The sequence below is a fragment of the Meles meles genome, chromosome 2, assembly GCF_922984935.1.
Source record: "Meles meles chromosome 2, mMelMel3.1 paternal haplotype, whole genome shotgun sequence".
NCBI classification, from domain to species: domain Eukaryota; kingdom Metazoa; phylum Chordata; class Mammalia; order Carnivora; family Mustelidae; genus Meles; species Meles meles.
This window is the reverse complement of record NC_060067.1, coordinates 120,039,930-120,065,670: the sequence shown is the minus strand read 5'-3', so window position 1 is coordinate 120,065,670 and position 25,741 is coordinate 120,039,930. Positions and strand designations below refer to the sequence as shown.

Below are 25,741 nucleotides of genomic sequence, written 5' to 3'. Positions count from 1 at the left end.
GGCACTTCTGGCTCACAGAAATAGAAAGTCTATCGCTAGGAGACCAACTGAAGAAAACAGCAGAAATTCAGTACTAAAGCAAATTCAAGTAATCTTTTGAAAATCTACAAATATTCACATGCCATTTACTGAGGGTCCTTACCTGTCAAATACATAGAATGTAATGATTTAAAAAGGGCAACTTCTGGGGTGCCTGGGTGGCTCAGTCAGTTAAGCATCTGACTCTCAATTTCAGCTCAGGTCATGATCTCAGAGTCATTGAGATCCAGCCCTGTGTCAAGCCCATCATACAGCCTGCTTAGGATTATCCCTCTCCCTCTCCTTCTGCCCCTTCTCATTCTTTCTCTCGATCTCACCCTGTCTTAAATAAATAAATATATAAATAATAAATAAAGTAGGCAACTTCTGAGGGTCAGTTCCAAAATACTGCCACCTCACTGTAAGTAGTTTAAAGGTTGCGGAGCATAATGATGTTTTCATTAGCAAAGCAATTTAGTCTGGCTTCTGTTAAGTATTCATTATAAGAAAGAAGGAAATTAACACCTGGCAGATATATCTAATCTAACGATTCCTGAGCAGACATGACTTTCTAGTGTTTATTTGTAAACACTCTACAAAACAAAATGTCTGGGGAAAAGAATTAACAGCTATCTGAATTGTAAATATGTGACTATGATCTAAACACTGGAGTCACAGAAGTATCCCAAGTTAAGCAGTAACTTCTAATACTACTTTTATTACTCAATGCTTTACATTCATCGATAATCTAATCAGTCGCCACTACTAGAAAGTGCCTACTTGAGACAGGTAAGCATTCTATTATGCAATTTCACGTTTGTTTCTTAAACATCATTCACTATTTTTTAGCCTCAAACTCAGAATCAACCTAAAATGTACAGCTCGCTGTCCAAAGAGAGGTTTGATCTGAAGACATGAGCAAATGAATTTTAATTTATTGCTACCTCTGAGTTCCTAGGTGGTCAAAATGATAACACAGTGGGGGGTACAAGTCAGTCACTTTCACTATGTAAGTTCACCCCACACAGAAAGATAACACAGCCAAATCACAAAGCATCAAACAGCATAAAAACCGAAACATTTTTTATTTCCTATTATGACTCTACTGCTCCCTAGTCTGGAGTATTCTTGAGGGACTATAGAAAAGTTTAGGAGTAGTGAATGCATAAAGGACTAGAATCAGAACAGAAATCTTCTCTGACACTATATTACTATAATACATATTGAATAAATGTACAAATGTTCATGGCACAGATATTCCAACTTAAACTAAGATTTTGGTTATTCCTATACTTGGCCTGTAATTAGTACTTTCAATTTAAAAACCCAGCTCTGTCACTTACTGCTCTTGACCCTGAGTAATTTGCTCTTTAGACTTGCTCAAGTTCAAAGTAGAATCAAACTCATCTACTTCATAGGGCTACTGTAGGAAGTAAATGAGATAATATGTACAGAAAAAGTCAGCGTAATCCCTGGCATAAAGCCTCCTCCCTTTTGCCCCTGTGCTCCTGCACTGATTTTGTGTGTTTGTTATAGACTTTAAGTTCCTTTTGGGGAAGGACAGGTTTTATTTATTTTTTCAAGAGGCCTACCCCTTAGTCCAGAGGTTTGCACAGAGTAGGTATTAAATATAAAAAAAAAAAGTGAATGAATATTTGTTGAAGTTAATTTGTTTAGACTGTAGCTCTAAATGAAAAATAAAGACACACACAGTGTTCTTGAGCATGAAAAAGATAAGGGAAATAATTTAGGATGTGATCTATCAGTTTATATGACTTTTACGCTACAGGAATAAGACTCAACTTTGTAATCAGTCTTGCCATACCACATACTGATAAGTGAGCACTTCCCTCAAACTAATCACTATGAAAGGTTATTCTAATATTTTGCTTTTGCTCAGAACATTTTTAAACTATTTTAAGTTTGCTTATGAGTCACACAGGAAAATCAGCATAATTATTTTATAGCCAGTTTCAATTTTAAACAACAAAGTTAATATTTAATCACTGTTCCCCAACTTAGTGATTTGCTATGGCTCAAAATGACTACTGATTATTTCCCATTATCAAATGTAGCATTAAAGGACAAGGATCTCCCAGTCCAATGATGACAATGTCCAATAGGACACACAAATGACATGTTCTGAAGTCAATTTCAAAGAAATTCCTAAAGATGTAAGGGGCAGTAGTGACACTGTCTAATAAAGACTGCCTCACAAGATGTTTATTTGGAATACAGTGATATTCATTTAAGTACCTCCAGATCAACTGAGCAACATATTAAACATATTATTCTGTGTATTATATATAGGAGTCATTAGCCTTATTAAATATATATAAATGTAATTTATACACAAAGTATATAAAAGTATATATATGTATGTATACACACACACACACACACACACACACAAAGTATATATGTGTATATACTAGGCAGACCAGGCTCACGTCCTTCCCAGCTACCTCAGTATCTGCCATCCCCCTGGATAAATTCAGGGCCAATATGAACAAACCATCAATATCTTTATTCATCTCCTTTATCCATCTCCTTCGAACGACCTTCTCTTCTCCACTTCAGTCACTTATGCTTGTGAACGCAACCTAAATCTCTTCATCACTCCAGACTGCTCCACCTCCAAAATTACTTAATATAGATATCTGCTCTGTTCACAGCCCACCACTCTTCTAGCCTTGTTTGCTCCCATCTCAAATATTCTCCAGCCTAACTGGCGTCTCTGGTACCTCCTACTGTGTTGTTCTTTCATACCTTAACTCACTAGTCAGCTCTTCTCACCAACTTCACTACCATTACCCTGGCCCAAGTCACCATTGTTTCTTAACCAGGCTATTGTGATAAACTCCCAATGGGTCTCTCTGCTCTGTCTATCCCTCTCGACAGTCTATTCTCTGCCTAAAAGTAATCCTTTTAATATGTAAGTCATGTCATGGCACTCTTTTGTTCAATACTGTCTAATAAAATGCTGTCAGAATAAAAGTCGAAGTGTTTACCGTGACCTTTAAGAGCATCCATGATCTGTGTCTTGTTCCCTCTTTGACCTCATTTTCTTTGACCTCTTCCCTTGCTCCATGTAATTCAACCATACTGGCCTTCTCGACTGCTGGAACAGACAAAACAGGTATCCTCCCACCTCAAGGCTTTGTACTCCTTTTGTCCCCCTGTATGGAATGTTCTCTCAAGTGTCTTCATGGCTTGCTGCTGCTTCCTTCAAGTCTCTGTTCAAATGTCCCCATGCCAATGAAGCATTTGACCATCTTATTTAAATGAACAAATGCCATTCTCCTACCTTACCAATATTCTCCCTTTCCCTGCTTTTTCTGCACAGAACCTATCACCATCTGACATACTAGTTTCTTAATTATTTACTATTGTTTATTATATCTTCATTAGAATATAAGCTGCTTCATACAGGCAGAGACTTCTGTCTGTTGCTTATTGATGTATTCCTTGTGCCTAGAACAATGCTTTGCACATAGCAGGCACTCAATAATACTTAATATAGTCATAATTTAAAAAAAACTATAATAGTGAATTAATAGCAAGAAATGTCTAGAAGCAGTAACTCTTCTGTCGTGAGTTACACATCTGTTTGTCAACCTCATTTTTCTGCTTTTGACTCTGTTTTCCTTCCAGCATCAAGCCTGATTCCCTTTCAGGTAAAGAGAAGTAAGATAATATCATAAAGGTGATGTGAACCTAATGATTTTTTTTCCAAGCTAAAGTTTATTGAAAACTTGCTATTTTTATTTCATTTAATCATAACAAAAAATAGCCAAATTAGATAGTGATAGTTTTCCTACCTTTATAGATGAGGAAACTAAGGTTGAAAGAGAGACTGAATAATTTGCCCAGAGGCACACAAACTGGAAGTTCTATCCTATTCTGTCTTATTCTAGATTAGAATAAGCTTTGTTGCCCTAAGGTTATTGATAAAATATATCTACTGAAGTATCCTTGACCAATCATTTCAAAGTAAGCCAAGGTCTTCATCAATTACTCTTCATCCTATGTTCTCACTCTCCCCCCACAATTTAATACTTCATATTTCTATACTATTTAACTGGCTTTGAAAATACTTTCACAAGCATTAATGGTTTGAATCCCACAATAAATCTATAGGATATTTGCCATTTTACATAACACGAAATAGAAACAGGTAATATAAATTACCCAATAATATTGCTGAGTAGCCAGGTTACAAATATAGACCATCTTATTCTATTTTCAGTGCTCTTTCCAGAACTGCTAAATTCTTTAAAAGTATCTAGTGTCTTTTCTTAAAATAAGGCAGTAATGAAGTACTCAGTGAACTATGATGTCTTTATTTTATTCAATTATTTTGAAAATACTCATTGCTACTGATTTCATACCATGTAAAAATTGTGACCAGGGACATTATTTTCAGTAAAACGAATAGAGTCCATCTACTGAATTCAAGGAATTTTCAATGCCAGGCACTGAGCTCTACAGCTTGACAAATGGGAGGCCTGAAATGACATTGCTTCCACGATCATATCAAAGATAGCTTAGTACATCAAATGTATGGGAAGGAGTGGTGGGAAGGAAGTGTGAATAAGTAGGGTGGGTTCAAATTATGAACTCTTGTTTGTCTTGCTAAGACTTAGATTTTATAATCTAGGAATAGATGAAGAAAACCCGCTGCAGAATTCTGACATGGGAAGTGACATGTTCATAACTGCATACTACACAAGGATTACAAGGATTACTCAATCCACAAATCTGGCTTATTATTAATATTACCAAGGAAGCCTTTTAAAATGCAGGTTTGGGGGCCCTACGATGAGTTTCTGACTCTCGGTCTGAGTCACCAGGGGACTGCTGTGATAATGAGCCAAGAGCACAAATCTCTTGCCTGGATGAGAGGCTTTGAGGAAGTAGTAGTGGGGGTGGGGAAAGATTGAAGAGATACTTAGGCCACAGAATTAACAGGTTTTAGTGACTGTTGGACACCAACCTGGAGCAATTGTGTAGATGGATGGGCCATTCATTAAGACGAGTGGAGCATTAGATCTTCAAGGACAAGAAAGATGATGAGACTTGCTCATCACAGGCCATGAGACAAGCAGGTGCTAGAGATCACTAGGCAGTTAGATATGTATGTATGGTTTGCCAGGCAGAGCTCTGTACTGAAGACCTAAGAATGACCCTAGGAAATAATAATATTTAATTCCTGACTGAGAATGAAGAGTCTTCAAAGGAGACTGAAGAAAGGTTAGAGAATAGGAAGATGACAAGAACCATTCAATATTCATTCACATAGTTAATAGAGAAAGTTTTGTTTGGGGACATGGGAAGGCCTGAATTTCAAGTAAAGGCATCCTAATTACATACTGCCAGCAAGAGTATGAGACAGAACAATGACAGCAAAAGGTTTATCTACTTAAGGCAGAAACAGGTTATGATCAAGCTTGTTTTTTAGGCACAGAACTCTTATCACACTGGTAAAAAGGAGATGGGAGGGGAATGTGTCTAGAAGGCGGAGAACCGTGGGGAACTGTGCGACTGTGATAAGGTCTAATCTAAAGCAGAGGTAATGGGTAGGCAAAAGACACCCAATCCAAGAGACAGAAGACAGAATCTGAGTCCCTGTGGGAATGGTAGAGGGAGGAGGAGTCGAGGCTAAACCAAGGATTCTAATCTGGCAGGCTGGGGACTGGCAAATTAGGGTTATAGAAGACAGAACACAAGTTTTGGAGATGATGTTTTCTGTGTGAGAAATTTGAGGCACCAGTGTGGCATTTTACAGGTAGTGGGAAATACAGTTCTACTGTTTGTCTGACAAGCCAGGGCTCAAGTTATGATTTCAAAGTTATCAGCAGTATGTATGGTAACTAAAGTAAAAGATGGTCACCCAGGCAAATATGTATTTAGTGAGAATAAACGTGCAACAGTGGTGATTGTCAGGAGAGTCAGAATGTAGTATTCAGTATCAGAGATAATGCTGCATATACTGCCTGACCTATACCAAGAGCAGGGAGACCTACAGTCTTTATTCTGCATACTACTGGTATACTCTACAAATATATTTTTGGTATTTGGGGGGCAATTACATTATGCTGACATCTTGTAATGTGCTAGAAAGTAACTAAAATCTGTGGATGAAAAAAAGAAGAGAAATTGGTGGATGATTTTCAATTTAACAGTTATCTCCTCTGGGCTATCTTTGCGCAAATCATTTTATAAACCTAGGTATAGCACTTTCCGATTATACTGACCGTATCAGATATAATGCTTTTGGTGCAAGAAACAGAACACTCCGCTAAAACTAGTTTATACTCTGAGGATCTTTATTTCCCTCACGTAACTCGAAGTCTAGAGGTTTGTGTGTCCCGGGTTGGTTCAGCACATCAGCGATGAGGAACCCACCCTTTCTCCTCCATTAACTGCCAACTTCAGTGTGTCAGTGGTACATTCATCAAGGGCAGAGACAGTGGCAGCAGCTCCAAGCATCATACCTTCAGGTGATAACATCTGAAAGCAGGATGGAAGAGACGGGCCTCTTTCTCAAAGGCCTGCTACCTTTCTTACTTTGTAATTAAAAATTAAAAAATAATTTACATTAAGTTAAATGGATAAATCTTAAGTGTAAAGTTGTATGAGTTTTGACAAATGCATACACCCATGTAACCCATATCCCTACTGAGATAAAGAACATTTTCATTACACCCAGAGAGTTCCCTTAGGCATTTTCCTAGTCAATCACAACCATCAGAGTCAACTATACCTAGAGGCAAACCATAGCTCTGGTTTTAACTTAAAGCATTCTTTTTAATCAGGGATGAGAATCTTTCCCAGAGGCCCTCTGCTCCCGGCATACTTTGCCTTACATCTCCTTGGTAGAACTGTCTCTATCTTCCTTTAAGTCAATTACTACCTAAGAAGGATGGCAGTCTAGACCCTTGTGACTCATCTATCCCTTGCAGCTATGGGAGGGACCCCTCTGACCTCAGCACTTTGCTGAAAGCCCAGATAAAATGCTTTGGTTCTTTTGTTCCAAGCAAGAAATAAGAGAGAAATGGCTGTGTATAAACACACACACACACACACACACACACACACACACACACACACACACGTGTCATCTTATTGATTTACATATCCAGCCATCCAAAATCTAATCTATTTTTCTAACTTTATTTCATTTGCAAATGTGCCAAGTATACACTCATTTAAGTCAATGATTAAAATACTGAAAATAACACAAAAAAATGTAGAGACCTGCCCCGAAGTTAACACCAATCCACACTCAAAGTCTCTCATCATGGTCCAAAGGCAACTAAACTTACATTATCTGAGCCCCATATCTCCATATAGTCCACTAGGATATTGTGAGAAGATTATGCAATCCTTTGTGACTCTGTTGCCCACACTGGGGTACACAGAGGTGTGTTGGTGGATACATTTAGTACTTCTTCCCCTTAAAAGCCCTTTTCTATACTGAGATAAGTAGTTAGATATATAGTAGCTTCCATGAGCCTAAGCTTATTCTCATTTTATATGTCTGTCATTCATGTATATTCATCCCTTGTTTTGTGCCAGTTTTTTCTTCTTGTACATATCCCTTCGAAAGCTGAGCTCATGAGCATGATCAGAACATGTTTTTCAGGTTTTTTTTCAGTTTCCTTCCATTTTTCCAATTTTTCAGTATGTTAATGATTTCATTTTAAGCCTCCCATTTCCTTTTTTTTTCCATGATTTAAAATTTTTTATTTATTTCTTATTTTTTTATAAACATATAATGTATTTTTATCCCCAGGGGTATAGGTTTATGAATCGCCAGGTTTACACACTTCACAGCACTCACCATAGCACATACCCTCCCCAATGTCCATAACCCCACTCCCCCTCTCCCAACCCCTCTTCCCCCCAGCAACCCTCAGTTTGTTTTGTGAAATTAAGAGTCACTTATGGTTTGTCTCCCTCCCAATCCCATCTTGTTTCATTTATTCTTCTCCTATCCCCCTAACCCCCCATGTTGCTTCTCCATGCCCTCATATCAGGGAGATCATATGATAGTTGTCTTTCTCCGACTGACTTATTTCACTAAGCATGATACCCTCTAGTTCCATCCACATTGTCGCAAATGGCAAGATTTTATTTCTTTTGATGGCTGCATAGTATTCCATTCCATATATGTGTGTGTGTGTATGTATATATATATATATATATATATATATATATATATATATATACCACTTCTTCTTTATCCATTCATCTGTTGATGGACATCTAGCAAACTCAACACCCAAAGAACAAACAATCCAATCAAGAAATGGGCAGAGGACATGAACAGACATTTCTGCGAAGAAGACATCCAGATGGCCAACAGACACATGAAAAAGTGCTCCACATCACTCGGCATCAGGGAAATACAAATCAAAACCACAATGAGATATCACCTCACACCAGTCAGAATGGCTAAAATTAACAAGTCAGGAAATGACAGATGCTGGCGAGGATGCGGAGAAAGGGGAACCCTCCTCCACTGTTGGTGGGAATGCAAGCTGGTGCAACCACTCTGGAAAACAGCATGGAGGTTCCTCAAAATGTTGAAAATAGAACTACCCTATGACCCAGCAATTGCACTACTGGGTATTTACCCTAAAGATACAAACGTAGTGATCCGAAGGGGCACGTGCACCCGAATGTTTATAGCAGCAATGTCTACAATAGCCAAACTATGGAAAGAATCCCATTTCCTTTTTAACCCAGCTTCCTTTTGGTTTGTATCTAATATTTCTATGATTTGGGGAATTAAAAGAATCTGTTTTCTAAACAATATCCAACTTTACATACCTAACTGTGATCAGCATGTTATTTTTATAGACCCTAAAATGGCACTGGCATATTCCATTAAAATAATTTTTGTAACTTCCATTTCATCCTTACTGACTGAAACTAGGATCCAGAACATCATACTCCCTTGTAGAATAATCTACCCTCTGAGATGAGACTATCATGAAGACCAGTAACGAATGGACCAACTATTTTGCTTTAGCAGAATGATTCTTCCACAGTATAGAAATGTAGTTTCCAACCACGACCTTTATCTGCCTCTAGGGCAGATCAGAAACCTGCATTAGGAGAGTAGCAGTCTTATTTTTCATCTAGCTAAGATATCTGTATTTGACTCTTTGTATGTCTTATCTAGTGTATGTCTTATCTATCTACTCTCTTGCTAAGTTCTCCACCAGACTTAAACCTAGTAGCTCAATGATTTCCAAGCAGGAACTCCTTCCTCGTATTTCAACAGGTATCATTCTCTCTGCACAGCATATTGGCACATTCCAGTTAATACCTGCATCTCAGCAAGTTTGTCTTGCCTAGGTCTTATTTTTCTATTTTCATTATATTTTAGGCTTATCTTATTACCTTATCAGCTCTAGTTAAAAAGTACAACTGTTAAAAAAATGTGTATCAGAGATACAGTGAAACAAAGTTAATTACTTTTTAATATTTTAAAAAGAGAACTTTGGAAAGTAGTACTACAGGAACTAGAGGAACAAATTAAAGATTTTTTTTTCTATTTAAAAAAATTTATTTAATTTTTTTGTAGCAAAACTGGTGTATTCTTTCCCCATATTTTTTCTTGTGAATCACTGACACATTCTCTCAGCCATTGTGTTGCCTCCAACTCAGGTTATACTTTTATCTCATTTTGTCATTTTAACTGTGCATTATTCTTCCCTTCCCTCAAATTTTAGTTTAGAGTTCTCTTTATCAGTTTGGGAAGATTCCAGGTAAATGCTTTCCTTGCAGATGTATTATACTCTTTATGGGGAGTCTGTTGTATTAACAACATAAGCCCTGGTTAAGAAAACCTAGTTTTTGGTCTTCTTTTGCTTTTTTGGAAGGGTGCTACTTGATACTCTTTACCTTTTATTTCTTCTTCAAAGTCATGGTCTCAACTGAAAGAAGAGATGAAAATAACCCTTCAATGATCAAAACAAGTACTTGGGCTTTATCATTCATTGCCATATGAGTCAATTGGTATAATGCAGTCTGTGAACATGCGTTTCAGGAACCTTCCTAAGGGAACCTCCCATATCACTCCATCATGATTTGCCTCAAATATAAATGAGAAAGAAATAAGATGACTTCCCAGGAGGATTTGATTTGGTTTATTCTCAGACTCTCTTTAGAGACAAACATGTATTTCCCTAATGTGTAAAGGATAGGTTATAAATGATCAGCCAATGTATAAAAAGGTAGAGGTAAGTATTGTCAGGGATTCTTTTACAGCTTATAAAAATATTCTCCTTTACCGATGATAGTGGCCAGGGACTATATATGTGGGACTTAAAATCTGAGGTTGAACTTGAAAGTGTGCCAGACACAAGAGCAACAAAAAGACACAGTAATATTATCTTCAGGAACTTGCAATCTACTCAGTAAGCTAGCACTCCTGAACATAGCCATAAGCATGAATCCTTGCTGTAACACCAGACTTCTATAAAAATCAGTGAGCGGTGGGCTCACATAAGTGATTTTGAGATGATTTTACAGCAGCAAGGAAACATCAATTTGCAATTATCTTTCAACTTTAGGGGAATATAGATCGGTTAAATACTTGATACAGAGGACATATTTCATAACAGAATTCAATAAACACAGGAATAATAATCTAAATTATGTCCATGACATTTTTATGATAAAGAATAATTTAAATAAAATATCTTCCATTCAAAATATAAGCAATACTGAAGATTCCAAAGTTACTTACCTTTACTATGATAAGCCTAGCCAGGTTTTCACATCTCTGGTTATCATTTTCTGTATACTCTGCTTCAAACAGAGTATTATAATTTTCTAGTAATTTAGCCATTATCTTGTTGCAGATGTCTTGTTCTTTCATGCCTTCAAGCCCAGGTGGCACACTAGAAAAAAGGAGGAAAAAATGAGAGGAATTATTTCGTAAAAACAAAATATGATAGCACAGCTGACTCAGGCATATATTTTGACATTTCCTATATGATTGATTAACCTTCTTATAAGGACACATGCAATTTTTAACAAGCTCTACAGTGATGTTACTGCATCATGATGCATGATGTTTCTGGGACAAGATCTGCATCAATAGCTTGTGCTGAATAAGAAAGTACATGTTCAGGAAGAAGGTATAGATTAACATGGGTGCCATAATGCTTTGTATATATTAGAAATTGCTACACATAAGTGTAGTGATTAAAATGCAAAAGTGATTAAAAACAAGTGTTATAACAAAAAGAATCAATGTTTTATCATGACAGAAATAGCTGCAGGCAGAAACAAAAGCAACACAATCTTTACTGAAGGACTTCTTAGTGCACAAAAAGTACAAAACTTAACGAAAAATATGAATACTTCCAGAAAAAAATACCGATTACTGTTGAAGCAGAGTTATGGGTATATAAAAGATTTATTATACTATATACTATTCGCTCTTTTGGGTATGTTTAAAAATTTCCTAATGAGGGGTGCCTGGGTGGCTCAGTGGTTTAAAGCCTCTGCCTTCGGCTACAGTCATGATCCCAGAGTCCTGGGATCGAGTCCCGCATCGGGCTCTCTGCTTAGCGGGGAGCCTGCTTCCTCCTCTCTCTGCCTGCCTCTCTGCCTACTTGTGGTCTCTATCTGTCAAATAAATAAATCTTAAAAAAAAAAATTCCTAATGAAAAAAAATGTGCAAAAGATCTTCTGAATGCAGAAGATACCATAAATAAGGTAGAAACATTAGCTACAGGCATGAGTATCTCTTCAGTAACATGGGCATTAACGGTAAGATTATGCAAAGAATTCCTACTACTCAATAAGGAAGTAAATTTAAAAAAAAAGAAAGAAAGAAAGGGCAGGAGTTGAAAAACTCATAGAAGAAAACAGGTAGACATCAATAATCTTATGATGCAAAGATACTCAACTTCATTGAATAATCAGTGAAAATGCATTTAAAAAGCAACACTGAGGTGTTAATACCCATCTATATTAGTTTCCTGTGGCTGCTGTAACAAATTATCATGTACTGCTGCTTGAGACAATTATTTCTTAATAAATTGAGAAATTTATTCTTTCACAGTTCTGGAGGCCAGCAGAGTACAATCAGTATCATGGGGTAGAAATTAAGTTATAAGCAGGGCCACACTAACTGGTAGCATTCCTTGGCTATAACTGTATCACTTCAATATTCAATCAAGGACAGCATCTTAAAGTTCTCTCTGCTCCATCTTCACATGGCCTTCCCTGTGTGTTAAGTCCAGAAATAAAACCCACACTTTTATGGTCAATTAATCCATCGCAAAGGAACCAGGAATATAAAATGGGGGAAGGACAGGATGGAAAAACTGAACAGATATGTGCAAAAGAATGAAACTGAACCACTACCTCATACCATACACAAAATCAACTTAAAATGCGTTAAAGATCTGAATGTAAGACTTGAAATCATGAAACTCCTATAATGTAAATATCATGTAAGCTTCAAATAAGTGCTGCCTTTCATTTAAACTGGTGGATGGCTCAGAGAGCAGAATGAAAAAAGAGTGTGAAGTTGAAAGCCATGGAGGAGTATTTCCAGGGCTTGAAACCTAGTCAAGAGATTCCCCACATTTGCCAAACTGGATATCAGAACTGTCATTGAGTCAACCAGGAAATAAAAGAAAGAAACAAGTACATTAAAACAGTATTGCTCAAAATGTGTAGGATGTACCAAAAGTGGTTCTAAGAGGGAAGTTTATAGCAATATAGACTTACCTCAATAAGCAAGAAAAATCTGAAATAAACAACCTAACCTTACACCTAAAGGGACTACAAAAAGAACAACAAACAAAACCTTAAAACCATCAGAAGGAAGGAAATAATAAAGATTAGAGGAGATTTAAATGATGTAAAAACTAAAAACACACAAACAAACAAAAACAAAAAAACCCACCAAAAACAAGAGAATAGATCAATGAAACAAGGAGCTAGTTCTTTGAAAAGATCAACAAAAGTGATAAAACTCTATACAGACCCATCCAAAAGGGGGGTGGGGAGGGTAGAGGACTCACAAAATCATGAATGAAAGAGGAGAAATAACAACTGACACCGCAGAAATACAAATAATTGTTAGAGAATATTATGAAAAATTATATGCCAACAAATTGGACAACCTAGAAAAAATAAGAAAATTCCTAGAAACACAGAACCTACCAAAACTGAAGCAGGAAGAAATAAAACTTTGAACTGACTGATTTTCAGAAAAGAAACTGAATCAGTAATCAAAAAACTCCCAACAAACAGAAGTTCAGGACCACACAGCTTCACAGGCAAATTCTACCACATATTTAAGAAGAGTTAATACCTATCTTCTCAAACTATTCCAAAAAATAGAAAAAGAAGGAAAATTTCCAAATTCATTCTATGAGGCCAGCATAACTCTGATACCTAAGCCAAATAAAGACACCACACACACACACACACACAAAAAAGATCTACAGGCCAATATCTCTCATGAACATAGTTGCACAAATTCTCAACAAAGTACTAGCAAATCAAACCCAACAATACATTAAAAAAACAATTCTCCATGATCTAGTGGGATTATTCCTGGGTTTCAAGGATGGTTCAATATTCACAAATCAATCAACTTGATACATCACATCACTATAAGAAAGGATAAGAACTATATACTCATTTCAATAGACTCAGAAAAGCATTTGACAAAGTAAAACACCCACTCATGATAAAAACCCTCAAAAAAGTAGATTTAGAAAAAACATAATGCAACAAAATAATGTCTGTATATAAAAGCCTCATAGCACTTTTGACTGGGGTGCCTGGCTGACTCAGTCGGTGAAGGGTATGACTCTTGATCTCGGGGTCATGGATTAAAGCCCAAGTTGGGGGAGAAGATTACATTAAAAAAAAAAAAAAGACTTCTGAAAAACCCACAGCAAACATCATCTTCAATGGGAAAGAACTGAGAGCCTTTTCCCTAATGTCAGAAATAAGACAAGGAAGTCCCCTTTCACCACTTTTATTCAATATAATACTACTATAAGTCCTAGTCACATCATCAGACAGCAAAAAGAAATTAAAGGCATCCAAATTGGAAGCAAAAAGTAAAACTTTCACTATTTGTAGATGACATGATACTATATAAAGAAAATCCAAAAGACTCCACCAAAAAAAAACAAAAACAAAAACCCAGCTAGGACTGACAAACGAATTCAGTGAAGTCACAGATACATTAATGCACAGAGATCTGTTGCATTTCTATACACCAATAATGAAGCAGGAGAAAGAGAAACAAAGAAAACAATCCCATTTATAAGTGCACCCAAAATAATAAGATACCTAGAAATAAACCTAACCAAAGAGGTGAATGACCTGTACTTTGAAAACTATAAACATTGATAAAAGGAATTGAAGATGACATAAGGAAAGGAATGATATTTCATGTTCATGGACTGGAAGAATATTGTTAAAATGCCTATAATACTCAAAGCAATCTACACATTTAATGCAATCCTTATGAAAATATAAACAACATTTTTCACAGAACTAGAATGGACAATCCTAAAATTTGTATGGAACCACAAATGACCCCAAATAGCCAAAGCAACCTTGAAAAAGAAAAGAAAATCAATTTCAGACTTCAAGATATATTACATAATTGTAGTAATCAAAAGAGTATACGGTACTGGCACAAAAATAGACACATAGATCAATGGGTCAGAATAGAAAACCCAGAAATTAATCCACGATTATATCATCAATTAATCTTTGACACAGCTATAAAGAATATCCAATGGAGGGGCGCTTAGTGGGTTAAAGCCTCTGCCTTCGGCTCAGGTCATGATCTCAGGGTCCTGGGACCGAGCCCCACATCAGGCTCTCTGTTCCACGGGGAGCCTGCTTCCTCCTCTCTCTCTCTGCCTGCCTCTCTGCCTGGTTGTGATTTCTCTCTGTCAAAAAAAAAAAAAAAAAAAAAAATTCCAATGGAAAAAAGACAGTCTCTTCAACAAATGGTGTTGAGAAAACGGGACAGCTACATAAAAAAGAATGAACCTAGACCACTTTCTTACAGCATACACAAAAACAAACTCAAAATGGATTAAAGACCTAAATGTCCATCAAGGATGAATGGATAAAGAAGATGTGGTTCATATATACAATGGAATATTACTATGTCATCAGAAAGGATAAATACCCACCATTTGCATCGACATGGATGGGACTGAAGGGGATTATGCTAAGTGAAATAAGTCAGGCAGAGAAGGTAATTATTATATGGTTTCCCCCATATGTGGAACGTAAGGAATAGCATGGAGGACCACAGGGAAAGGAGGAAAGGGAGAGAGGGAAAACCGAACGGGAAGAAATCAGAGAGGGAGACAAACCATGAGAAATTCTGCTCTGGGAAAAAAACTGAGAATTGCAAGGCAGGGGGGAGATGGGGTGGCTGGGTTGTGGGTATAAAAAGGGCACGTGCTATGATGAGCACTGGGTGTTATACGAAACTGATGAATCGCTTAACACTACATCAAAAACTAATGATGTACTACTATATGTTGGCTACTGAAAAAAAAAAGATATGGCATACACAGTCATAGGAATACTATTCAGCCTTAAAAAGGAAGGAAATCCTGCCTTTTGTAACAACATGGATGACCTTGAAGGCACTATGCCAAACAAAATAAGTCAGAGAAAGACAAATACCACAAAAAATTTCATGTATATGTGGAATCTAAAACAAATATTCAAGAAACAAAACAAAAAACTGAAGTCATAGATACAGAGAACAAATTGATCATTGTCAGAGGTGGTGAGGGATGAGCAAAGTGGGTGAAAGTTGTCTAAAGGTACAAACTTCTAGTTATAAAATAAATGTCCTGGGGATTTAATGTACAGCATAATGACTATATGTTAATAATACTGTATTGTATATTTGAAAGTTGCTAATAGAGTATCTTAAAAGTTCTCATCATAGAAAAAAACGTTTGTAGGTATGTATAGTGATGGATGTTAACTCAGACTTATTGTGGTCATCATTTTACAATGTACACTATACTGAATGATTATGCTATACACCTAAAACTAACATAATGTCAATTACATCTACATAAAAATAGACAAATATGTGAAAAATGTAAAAAAATGTTACTTTATGTTTTGGGGCAAAAAATATACAAAGATATAATTTTGTGACATCAATAACTGAAAGAGATATGGATGGAGCTATAAAATAACAGAGTTTTAATTTGTTCTGTTTTTTAAGTAATCTCTAGGCCCAACATGTGGCTCAAACTCATGAACCTGAGATCAAGAGCTACACGCTCTATCAGCTGAGCTAGTCAGGCACCCTGGAGCAGTTTTTGTATGTTACTGAAGTAAAGCTAATACTTATTCAAATTATCAGTGTTACAAGTTTAGGATGTTAGATGTAATCCTCATGGTAACCACAAAGAAAAGGCCTATAGCATGTAAACAAAAGAGAATGTGAAGAAAATTTAAACATTATACTTCAAAAAAAATTTAACTAAATACATAAGAAAACAGTAATGCAGTAAATGAAGGACAAAAATACTGTAAGGTCATAGAAAACCTATAGCACAATGACACAAGTCCCTCCTTACCAGTAATTACTTTAAATGTAAATGGATTAAATTCTCCAAAAGATAGAGACTGGTAGAATGAATAAGAACATGTCGTCTAGGGGCGCCTGGGTGGCTCAGTGGGTTAAGCCGCTGCCTTTGGCTCAGGTCATGATCTCGGGGTCCTGGGATCGAGCCCCACGTTGGGCTCTCTGCTCAGCGCAGAGCCTGCTTCCCTTCCTCTCTCTCTGCCTGCCTCTCTTGTGATTTACTCTGGTCAAATAAATTAAAAAAAAATCTTTAAAAAAAAAAAAAAAGAACATGTCGTCTAACTACATTCTGTCTACAACAGACTCACTTGAGATTCAAAGCCACAAACAGGTTAAAAGTAAAAGGACAGGGAAAGATAATCCATACATAGTAAGTGAAAGAGAACATGGGTGGCTACAGTAATATCATACATAATAAACTTAAAATAAAAAAAGTTTAAAAGAGACAAAGAAAGTCATTATATTTAATAAAAGTTTCAATACAGCAAGAAGATATAACAATTATAAACACTTACATAGCTAATGACAGACCATCAAAATATATGAAGAAAAAAATGGACAGAATTTAACGTAGAAATAAAGAGTCTACAATAGTTCATGAGTTCAATACCCTACTCCCAACAATGGATAGAATAACCAGACAGAAGATATGAAATGGAGCACTTAAAAACAAACTAGATCAGACACACACAGACTATTTTACCCAACACCAATCAGAATAATCACTTTCCTCAAGTGTACATGGGACATTTTCCAGGATATACCATATGTTAGGCCACAAATTAATCTCAATATATTTAAAAAGATATTCATTTTACAAAGTAACTTCTTGGACCACAATGGGATGAAGTTAGAAATAATAACATCAAGAAAATTGGAAAATTCACAAAATTGTGAAATTATGCTTAAGCAATCAATGAAACAAAAAATAAATTCAAAGGAAAATTAGAAAATATTTAGAGATGAATGAAAATGAAAACACAACAAAACCAAAATTTATGGGATGCAGCAAAACTAAGCCTAAGGAAGAAGTTTATAGCTGTAAACACACTAAAATGTAAGAAAGACCTCAAATTAAAAAAACCTAACTTTACAACTTAAAGAACTAGGAAAGAAAAAAAAAATAAACACAAACCTAGCAGAAGGAAATAAATAATAAAGATTAGAGCAGAGATAAATGAAATAGGGAAATAGCAGAAATATCAATGAAACCAAAAGTTGCTTCTTTGAGAAGATCAACAAAACTGACAAACTTTTAACTAGATGAACTGAAAAAAGAGAAAGGGGTGCTCAAATTGTTAAAATCTGAAATTAAAGTGGGGATATTACTACTGATTCTATAGAAATAAAAAAGAATTTTAAGAGTATACTATGATATTTGTACACCAACAAACTGGATAATCCAAATGAAATGGACAAATTCCTAGAAACACTATCCTACCAAGATAGAATCATGAAGATATAGAAAATCTGAATAGACCTATAAGAAGACTGAATCAATAATCAAAAATTTCCCAAAAGAAATGCCCTGGACCTGATGACTTCACTGGTAAGTTTTACCAAACACTTAAACTAATACCAGTATTTCTCAGACATTTCCAAGAAACTGAGAAGGAGAAAACACTTAACTCATTCTGTGAGACCAACATGACCTATGTCAAAGCCAGACAAAGACTACTATAAGAAAACTACATGCCAAAACGTCTTATGAACAATGATGCAAAAATTCTCAACAAGATACTATCATACAGAATTCAGCAGCATGTTAAAAGGATTATATAGCATGACCACATAGGATTTACTCCTGGAATGTACAGATGGTTCAACTACAAAAATCCATCAATGTAATAAGCCACAGCAACAGAAAGTAGGAAAAAATTCCAGATGGTCATCTTGATTGATGCAGAAAAAACATCTGACAAAATTCAACACCCTTGTATCATAAGAAACACTCAATAAACTAGCAAAAACAGAAAAATATCTTAATACAATAAAACCCATATATGAAAAGTCCTTAGCAAACATCATATTCAATGGTGAAAAAATGAAAACTTTTAATTTAAGAGCAAGAACAAGGCAAGGATGCCTCCTTTTCACTATTCAACATAGTATTGGAAGTTCTAGCCAGAGAAATTAGAAATTAAAGACATTCAAACTGGAAAGCAAGAAGTAAAATTACCTCTGTCTGCAGATAATATGATCTTAAGATCCCCAAAGGTTACACAAAAATGTGTTAGACCTAAAAACCAAATTAAGAAAGGTAGCAGGATACAAAGTCAACTGATAAAAATCAACTGCATTTCTATAAACAATGAACTATCTGAAAAGGAAATCACAAAACTATTTCATCTGCAATAGCATCAAAAGGAATAAAATATTTAGGAATATATTTAACCAAGGAGGTAAAATGCTTATCCAATGAAAACTACAAAATGCTGGTGAAGGAAATTTAAAAAAAAGTAACTAGAAATATCTAATGTTTGTAGATTAGAAGACTTAGTATCATTAAAAGGCAAATTATTAGCCAAAGCAATCTACAGATTCTATGCAATCTCTATCAAAATTGCAACAGTATTTTTTTTTTCAGAAATAGAAAAGCCCATCCTAAAATTCATATGGAATCTCAAGTGATCCCTGATAGCTGAAACAAACTCAATAAAGAACAAAAATAGAAGACTCACATTTACTGATTTCAACATCTACTACAAAGCTACAGTCATCAAAACAGTGAGGTATTGGCATCAAGGCAGGCAAATGGAATACAACAGAGAGCCCAGAAAGGAATCTTTGCTTATATGGTCAAATCAGTTTTGACAAGGGTGTTAACACCACTGAATTCAAAATGGACTATCTTTCAACAAATACTACTGCAAAAGCTGGATATTCGCATGCAAAAGAATGAAGTTATTCTGTTACCTAACATCTTATACAAAAATTAATTCAAAATGGACCAAAATTCTAAAACGATAAAACTCTTGTAAAAAAACACAAAAATCAAAAACTTCATAACATTGATTTTGGCAATGATTTCTTGGATATGACATGTATGGCACAGGCAACAAAAGAACAATAGACAAATGAGACTTCAAGAAAATTTAAAAATTTTGTGCATCATGACACTATCTACAGAGTTAAATAGATAGATAACCCACAGAATGGGAGAAAATATATGTAAATCATATATTTAAAAAGGAACCAATACCCAAATTATATAGAGAATTCCTAAATTTTATTTTTTTTTTCCATTTTATTTTTTCAGCGTAACAGTATTCATTGTTTTTGCACAACACCCAGTGCTCCATGCAAAACGTGCCCTCCCCATTACCCACTACCTGTTCCCCCAACCTCCCACCCCTGACCCTTCAAAACCCTCAGGTTATTTTTCAGAGTCCATAGTCTCTTATGGTTCGCCTCCCCTTCCAATTTTTTTTTTTTTTAACAAACATATAATGTATTTTTATCCCCAGGGGTACAGGTCTGTGAATCGCCAGGTTTACACACTTCACAGCACTCACGATAGCACATACCCTCCCCAATGTCCATAGCCCCCTCCCCCTCTCCCAATCCCACCTCCCCCCAGCAACCTCCAGTTTGTTTTGTGAGATTAAGAGTCATTTATGGTTTGTCTCCCTCCCAATCCCATCTTGTTTCATTTATTCTTCTCCTATCCCCCTAACCCCCCATGTTGCTTCTCCATGTCCTCATATCAGGGAGATCATATGATAGTTGTCTTTCTCCGATTGACTTATTTCACTAAGCATGATACACTCTAGTTCCATCATTTGCGATGACGTGGATTTTATTTTATTTTATTTTTAAGATTTTATTTATTTATTTGACAGAGATCACAAGTAGACAGAGAGGCAGGCAGAGAGAGAGAGAGGGAAGCAGGCTTCCTGCTGAGCAGAGAGCCTGATGCGGGACTCGATCCCAGGACCCTGAGATCATGACCTGAGCCAAAGGCAGCGGCTTAACCCACTGAGCCACCCAGGCGCCCGAGAATTCCTAAATTTTAACAAAAAAGAAATCTGATTTAAAAATTGGTAAAAGACTTGAACAGACATTTCTCCAAGGAAGATATGTAAATATCCAATAAGCACAAGATATACAAATAGCCAATAAGCTGTTCAGCATCACTGATCATTAGGGAAAATGCAAATAAAAACGACAATGAGATATCACCTCACACACATAGAATGGCTACTATCAAAAAATCAGAAAACGACAGGTGTTGGCGAGGATGTAGAGAAATTTTAACTCTTGTGCACTGTTGGTGGGAATATAAAAGTAGAGCCACTAAGAGAAAAAGTATGGCAGTTCCTCAACAAATTAAAAATAGAATTACCATATTATCCACAAATTCCACTTCTGGACATATACCCCAAAAAACCTGAAAGCAAGGTCTGAAAGAGATTTTTGTACATCCACGTTCATAATAGCATTATTCACAACAGCTAAAATGTGGAAGCAATCCAACTATCTACGGCTAAATCGATAAGCAAAATGTGGTATAGACATATGCTGGAAAACTATGCAGCCTTAAAAATGGAAGAAAATTCTGCAATGCACTACAATATGAATAAACATTGAGGGGATTATTTTATATAAAATAAACTAGCCGTACATGGAACCTTCTCCAGAATAGATCACATCCTGGGTCACAAATCAGGTCTCAACCGGTATCAAAAGATTGGGATCATTCCCTGCATATTTTCAGACCACAATGCTCTGAAGCTAGAACTCAATCACAAGAGGAAAGCTGGAAAGAACCCAAATACATGGAGACTAAACAGCATCCTTCTAAAGAATGAATGGGTCAACCAGGAAATCAAAGAAGAACTGAAAAAATTCATGGAAACAAATGATAATGAAAACACAACAGTTCAAAATCTGTGGGACACAGCAAAGGCAGCCCTGAGAGGAAAATATATAGCGGTACAAGCCTTTCTCAAGAAACAAGAAAGGTCTCAAGTACACAACCTAACCCTACACGTAAAGGAGCTGGAGAAAGAACAAGAAAGAAACCCTAAACCCAGCAGGAGAAGAGAAATCATAAAGATCAGAGCAGAAATCAATGAAATAGAAACCAAAAAAACAATAGAAAAAAATCAATGAAACTAGGAGCTGGTTCTTTGAAAGAATCAATAAGATTGATAAACCCCTGGCCAGACTCATCAAAAAGAAAAGAGAAAGGACCCAAATAAATAAAATCATGAATGGAAGAGGAGAGATCACAACTAACACCAAAGAAATACAGACAGTTATAAGAACATACTATGATTTAGAATAAATGAAACAAGATGGGATTGGGAGGGAGACAAACCATAAATGACTCTTAATCTCACAAAACAAACTGGGGGTTGCTGGGGGGAGGTGGGATTGGGAGAGGGGGAGCGGGCTATGGACATTGGGGAGGGGAGGCGAACCATAAGAGACTATGGACTCTGAAAAACAACCTGAGGGTTTTGAAGGGTCAGGGGTGGGAGGTTGGGGCAACCTGAGGGTTTTGAAGGGTCAGGGGTGGGAGGTTGGGGGAACAGGTGGTGGGTAATGGGGAGGGCACGTTTTGCATGGAGCACTGGGTGTTGTGCAAAAAGAATGAATACTGTTACGCTGAAAAAATAAATAAAATGAAAAAAAAAAAAGAACATACTATGAGCAATTCTACGCCAACAAATTTGACAATCTGGAAGAAATGGATGCATTCCTAGAGACATATAAACTACCACAACTGAACCAGGAAGAAATAGAAAACCTGAACAGGCCCATAACCAGTAAGGAGATTGAAACAGTCATCAAAAATCTCCAAACAAACAAAAGCCCAGGGCCAGACGGCTTCCCAGGGGAATTCTACCAAACATTTAAAGAACAACTAATTCCTATTCTCCTGAAACTGTTCCAAAAAATAGAAATGGAAGGAAAACTTCCAAACGCATTTTATGAGGCCAGCATCACCTTGATCCCAAAACCAGACAAGGATCCCACCAAAAAAGAGAACTACAGACCAATATCCTTGATGAACACAGACGCAAAAATTCTCGCCAAAATACTAGCCAATAGGATTCAACAGTACATTAAAAGGATTATTCACCACGACCAAGTGGGATTTATTCCAGGGCTGCAAGGTTGGTTCAACATCCGCAAATCAATCAATGTGATACAACACATTAATAAAAGAAAGAACAAGAACCATATGATACTCTCAATAGATGCTGAAAAAGCATTTGACAAAGTACAGCATCCCTTCCTGATCAAAACTCTTCAAAGTGTAGGGATAGAGGGCACATACCTCAATATTATCAAAGCCATCTATGAAAAACCCACCGCAAATATCATTCTCAATGGAGAAAAACTGAAAGCTTTTCCGCTAAGGTCAGGAACACGGCAGGGATGTCCATTATCACCACTGCTATTCAACATAGTACTAGAAGTCCTAGCCTCAGCAATCAGACAACAAAAAGAAATTAAAGGCATCCAAATTGGTAAAGAATAAGTCAAACTATGACTCTTCGCAGATGATATATGATACTATATGTGGAAAACCCAAAAGACTCCACTCCAAAACTGCTAGAACTTGTAGAGGAATTCAGTAAAGTGTCAGGATATAAAATCAATGCACAGAAATCAGTTGCATTTCTGTACACCAACAACAAGACAGAAGAAAGAGAAATTAAGGAGTCAATCCCATTTACAATTGTACCCAAAACTATAAGATACCTAGGAATAAACCTAACCAAAGAGGCTAAGAATCTATACACAGAAAATTATAAAGTACTCATGAAAGAAATTGAGGAAGACACAAAGAAATGGAAAAATGTTCCATGCTCCTGGATTGGAAGAATAAATATTGTGAAAATGTCCATGCGACCTAAAGCAATCTACACATTTAATGCAATCCCTATCAAAATACCATCCATTTTTTTCAAAGAAATGGAACAAATAATCCTAAAATTTATATGGAACCAGAAAAGACCTCAAATAGCCAAAGGAATATTGAAAAAGAAAGCCAAAGTTGGTGGCATCACAATTCCGGACTTCAAGCTCTATTACAAAGCTGTCATCATCAAGAGAACATGGTACTGGCACAAAAAGAGACACATAGATCAGTGGAACAGAATAGAGAGCCCGGAAATCGACCCTCAACTCTATGGTCAACTAATCTTCGACAAAGCAGGAAAGAATGTCCAATGGAAAAAAGACAGCCTCTTCAATAAATGGTGCTGGGAAAATTGGACAGCCACATGCAGAAAAATGAAATTGGACCACTTCCTTACACCACACACGAAAATAGACTCCAAATGGATGAAGGACCTCAATGTGAGAAAGGAATCCATCAAAATCCTTGAGGAGAATGCAGGCAGCAACCTCTTCGACCTCAGCCGTAGCAACATCTTCCTAGGAACAACGGCAAAGGCAAGGGAAGCAAGGGCAAAAATGAACTATTGGGATTTCATCAAGATCAAAAGCTTTTGCACAGCAAAGGAAACAGTTAACAAAACCAAAAGACAACTGACAGAATGGGAGAAGATATTTGCAAACGACATATCAGATAAAGGGCTAGTGTCCAAAATCTATAAGGAACTTAGCAAACTCAACACCCAAAGAACAAACAATCCAATCAAGAAATGGGCAGAGGACATGAACAGACATTTCTGCAAAGAAGACATCCAGATGGCCAACAGACACATGAAAAAGTGCTCCACATCACTTGGCATCAGGGAAATACCAATCAAAACCACAATGAGATATCACCTCACACCAGTCAGAATGGCTAAAATTAACAAGTCAGGAAATGACAGATGCTGGCGAGGATGCGGAGAAAGGGGAACCCTCCTACACTGTTGGTGGGAATGCAAGCTGGTGCAACCACTCTGGAAAACAGCATGGAGGTTCCTCAAAAGGTTGAAAATAGAACTACCTATGACCCAGCAATTGCACTACTGGGTATTTACCCTAAAGATACAAACATAGTGATCCGACGGGGCACGTGCACCCGAATGTTTATAGCAGCAATGTCTACAATAGCCAAACTATGGAAAGAACCTAGATGTCCATCAACAGATGAATGGATAAAGAAGAGGTGGTATATATACACAATGGAATACTATGCAGCCATCAAAAGAAATGAAATCTTGCCATTTGCGACGACGTGGATGGAACTAGAGCGTATCATGCTTAGTGAAATAAGTCAATCGGAGAAAGACAACTATCATATGATCTCCCTGATATGAGGACATGGAGAAGCAACATGGGGGGTTAGGGGGATAGGAGAAGAATAAATGAAACAAGATGGGATTGGGAGGGAGACAAACCATAAATGACTCTTAATCTCACAAAACAAACTGGAGGTTGCTGGGGGGAGGTGGGATTGGGAGAGGGGGAGGGGGCTATGGACATTGGGGAGGGGAGGCGAACCATAAGAGACTATGGACTCTGAAATACAACCTGAGGGTTTTGAAGGGTCAGGGGTGGGAGGTTGGGGGAACAGGTGGTGGGTAATAGGGAGGGCACGTTTTGCATGGAGCACTGGGTGTTGTGCAAAAACAATGAATACTGTTACGCTGAAAAAAATAAATAAAATGGAAAAAAAAAAAGTAGCCGTAAAAAGACAAATACTATAGAATTCCTCTAACAAGAAGTACCTGGAGTAGTCAAAATCATAAAGACAAAGTATAATGGCACTTGGCAGGGGTTAGGGCCGGGGTGAGTAGTTACTATTTTATGAGTACAGAGTTTCAGTTTTACAAGATGAAAAAAACTGGGGGATGGATGTTGGTGATGGTTGCACAACAGTGTTAATATATTTAATATCACTGAATTGTTCACTTAAAAAGTATTAGGATGATAAATTTTAGTTACATGTATTTTGCCACAATAAAAAATAGGCACGAAAAAGGGAAATGCATCTACCTCTACATTACACATAAGACAACTGAGAACACTAACATCTGGTTATCATGACTCCTGAGTTATGACTGCTTGATGAAAGTCAGATAGTGATGAGGCAAGATAGATTTGCAATAATCATATTCACCTTAACAACATGCTAAAGCTCTGCATTACTGGCATCACAGCACTTAACAA

General features: G+C 36.7%; 1 protein-coding gene across 3 annotated transcripts in view; it reads right to left on the bottom strand.

The window, feature by feature from the left end:
• Nucleotides 1–25,741, bottom strand: part of FAM13A (family with sequence similarity 13 member A) — a 364,348-nt gene that overhangs the window by 195,572 nt on the left and 143,035 nt on the right. For all 3 annotated transcript variants that reach the window (XM_045994271.1, XM_045994281.1, XM_045994291.1), the window contains one exon: nt 10,784–10,937. In XM_045994271.1, coding sequence (XP_045850227.1) covers nt 10,784–10,937 — 154 coding nt within the window. The remainder of the gene's footprint in view (nt 1–10,783; nt 10,938–25,741) is intronic.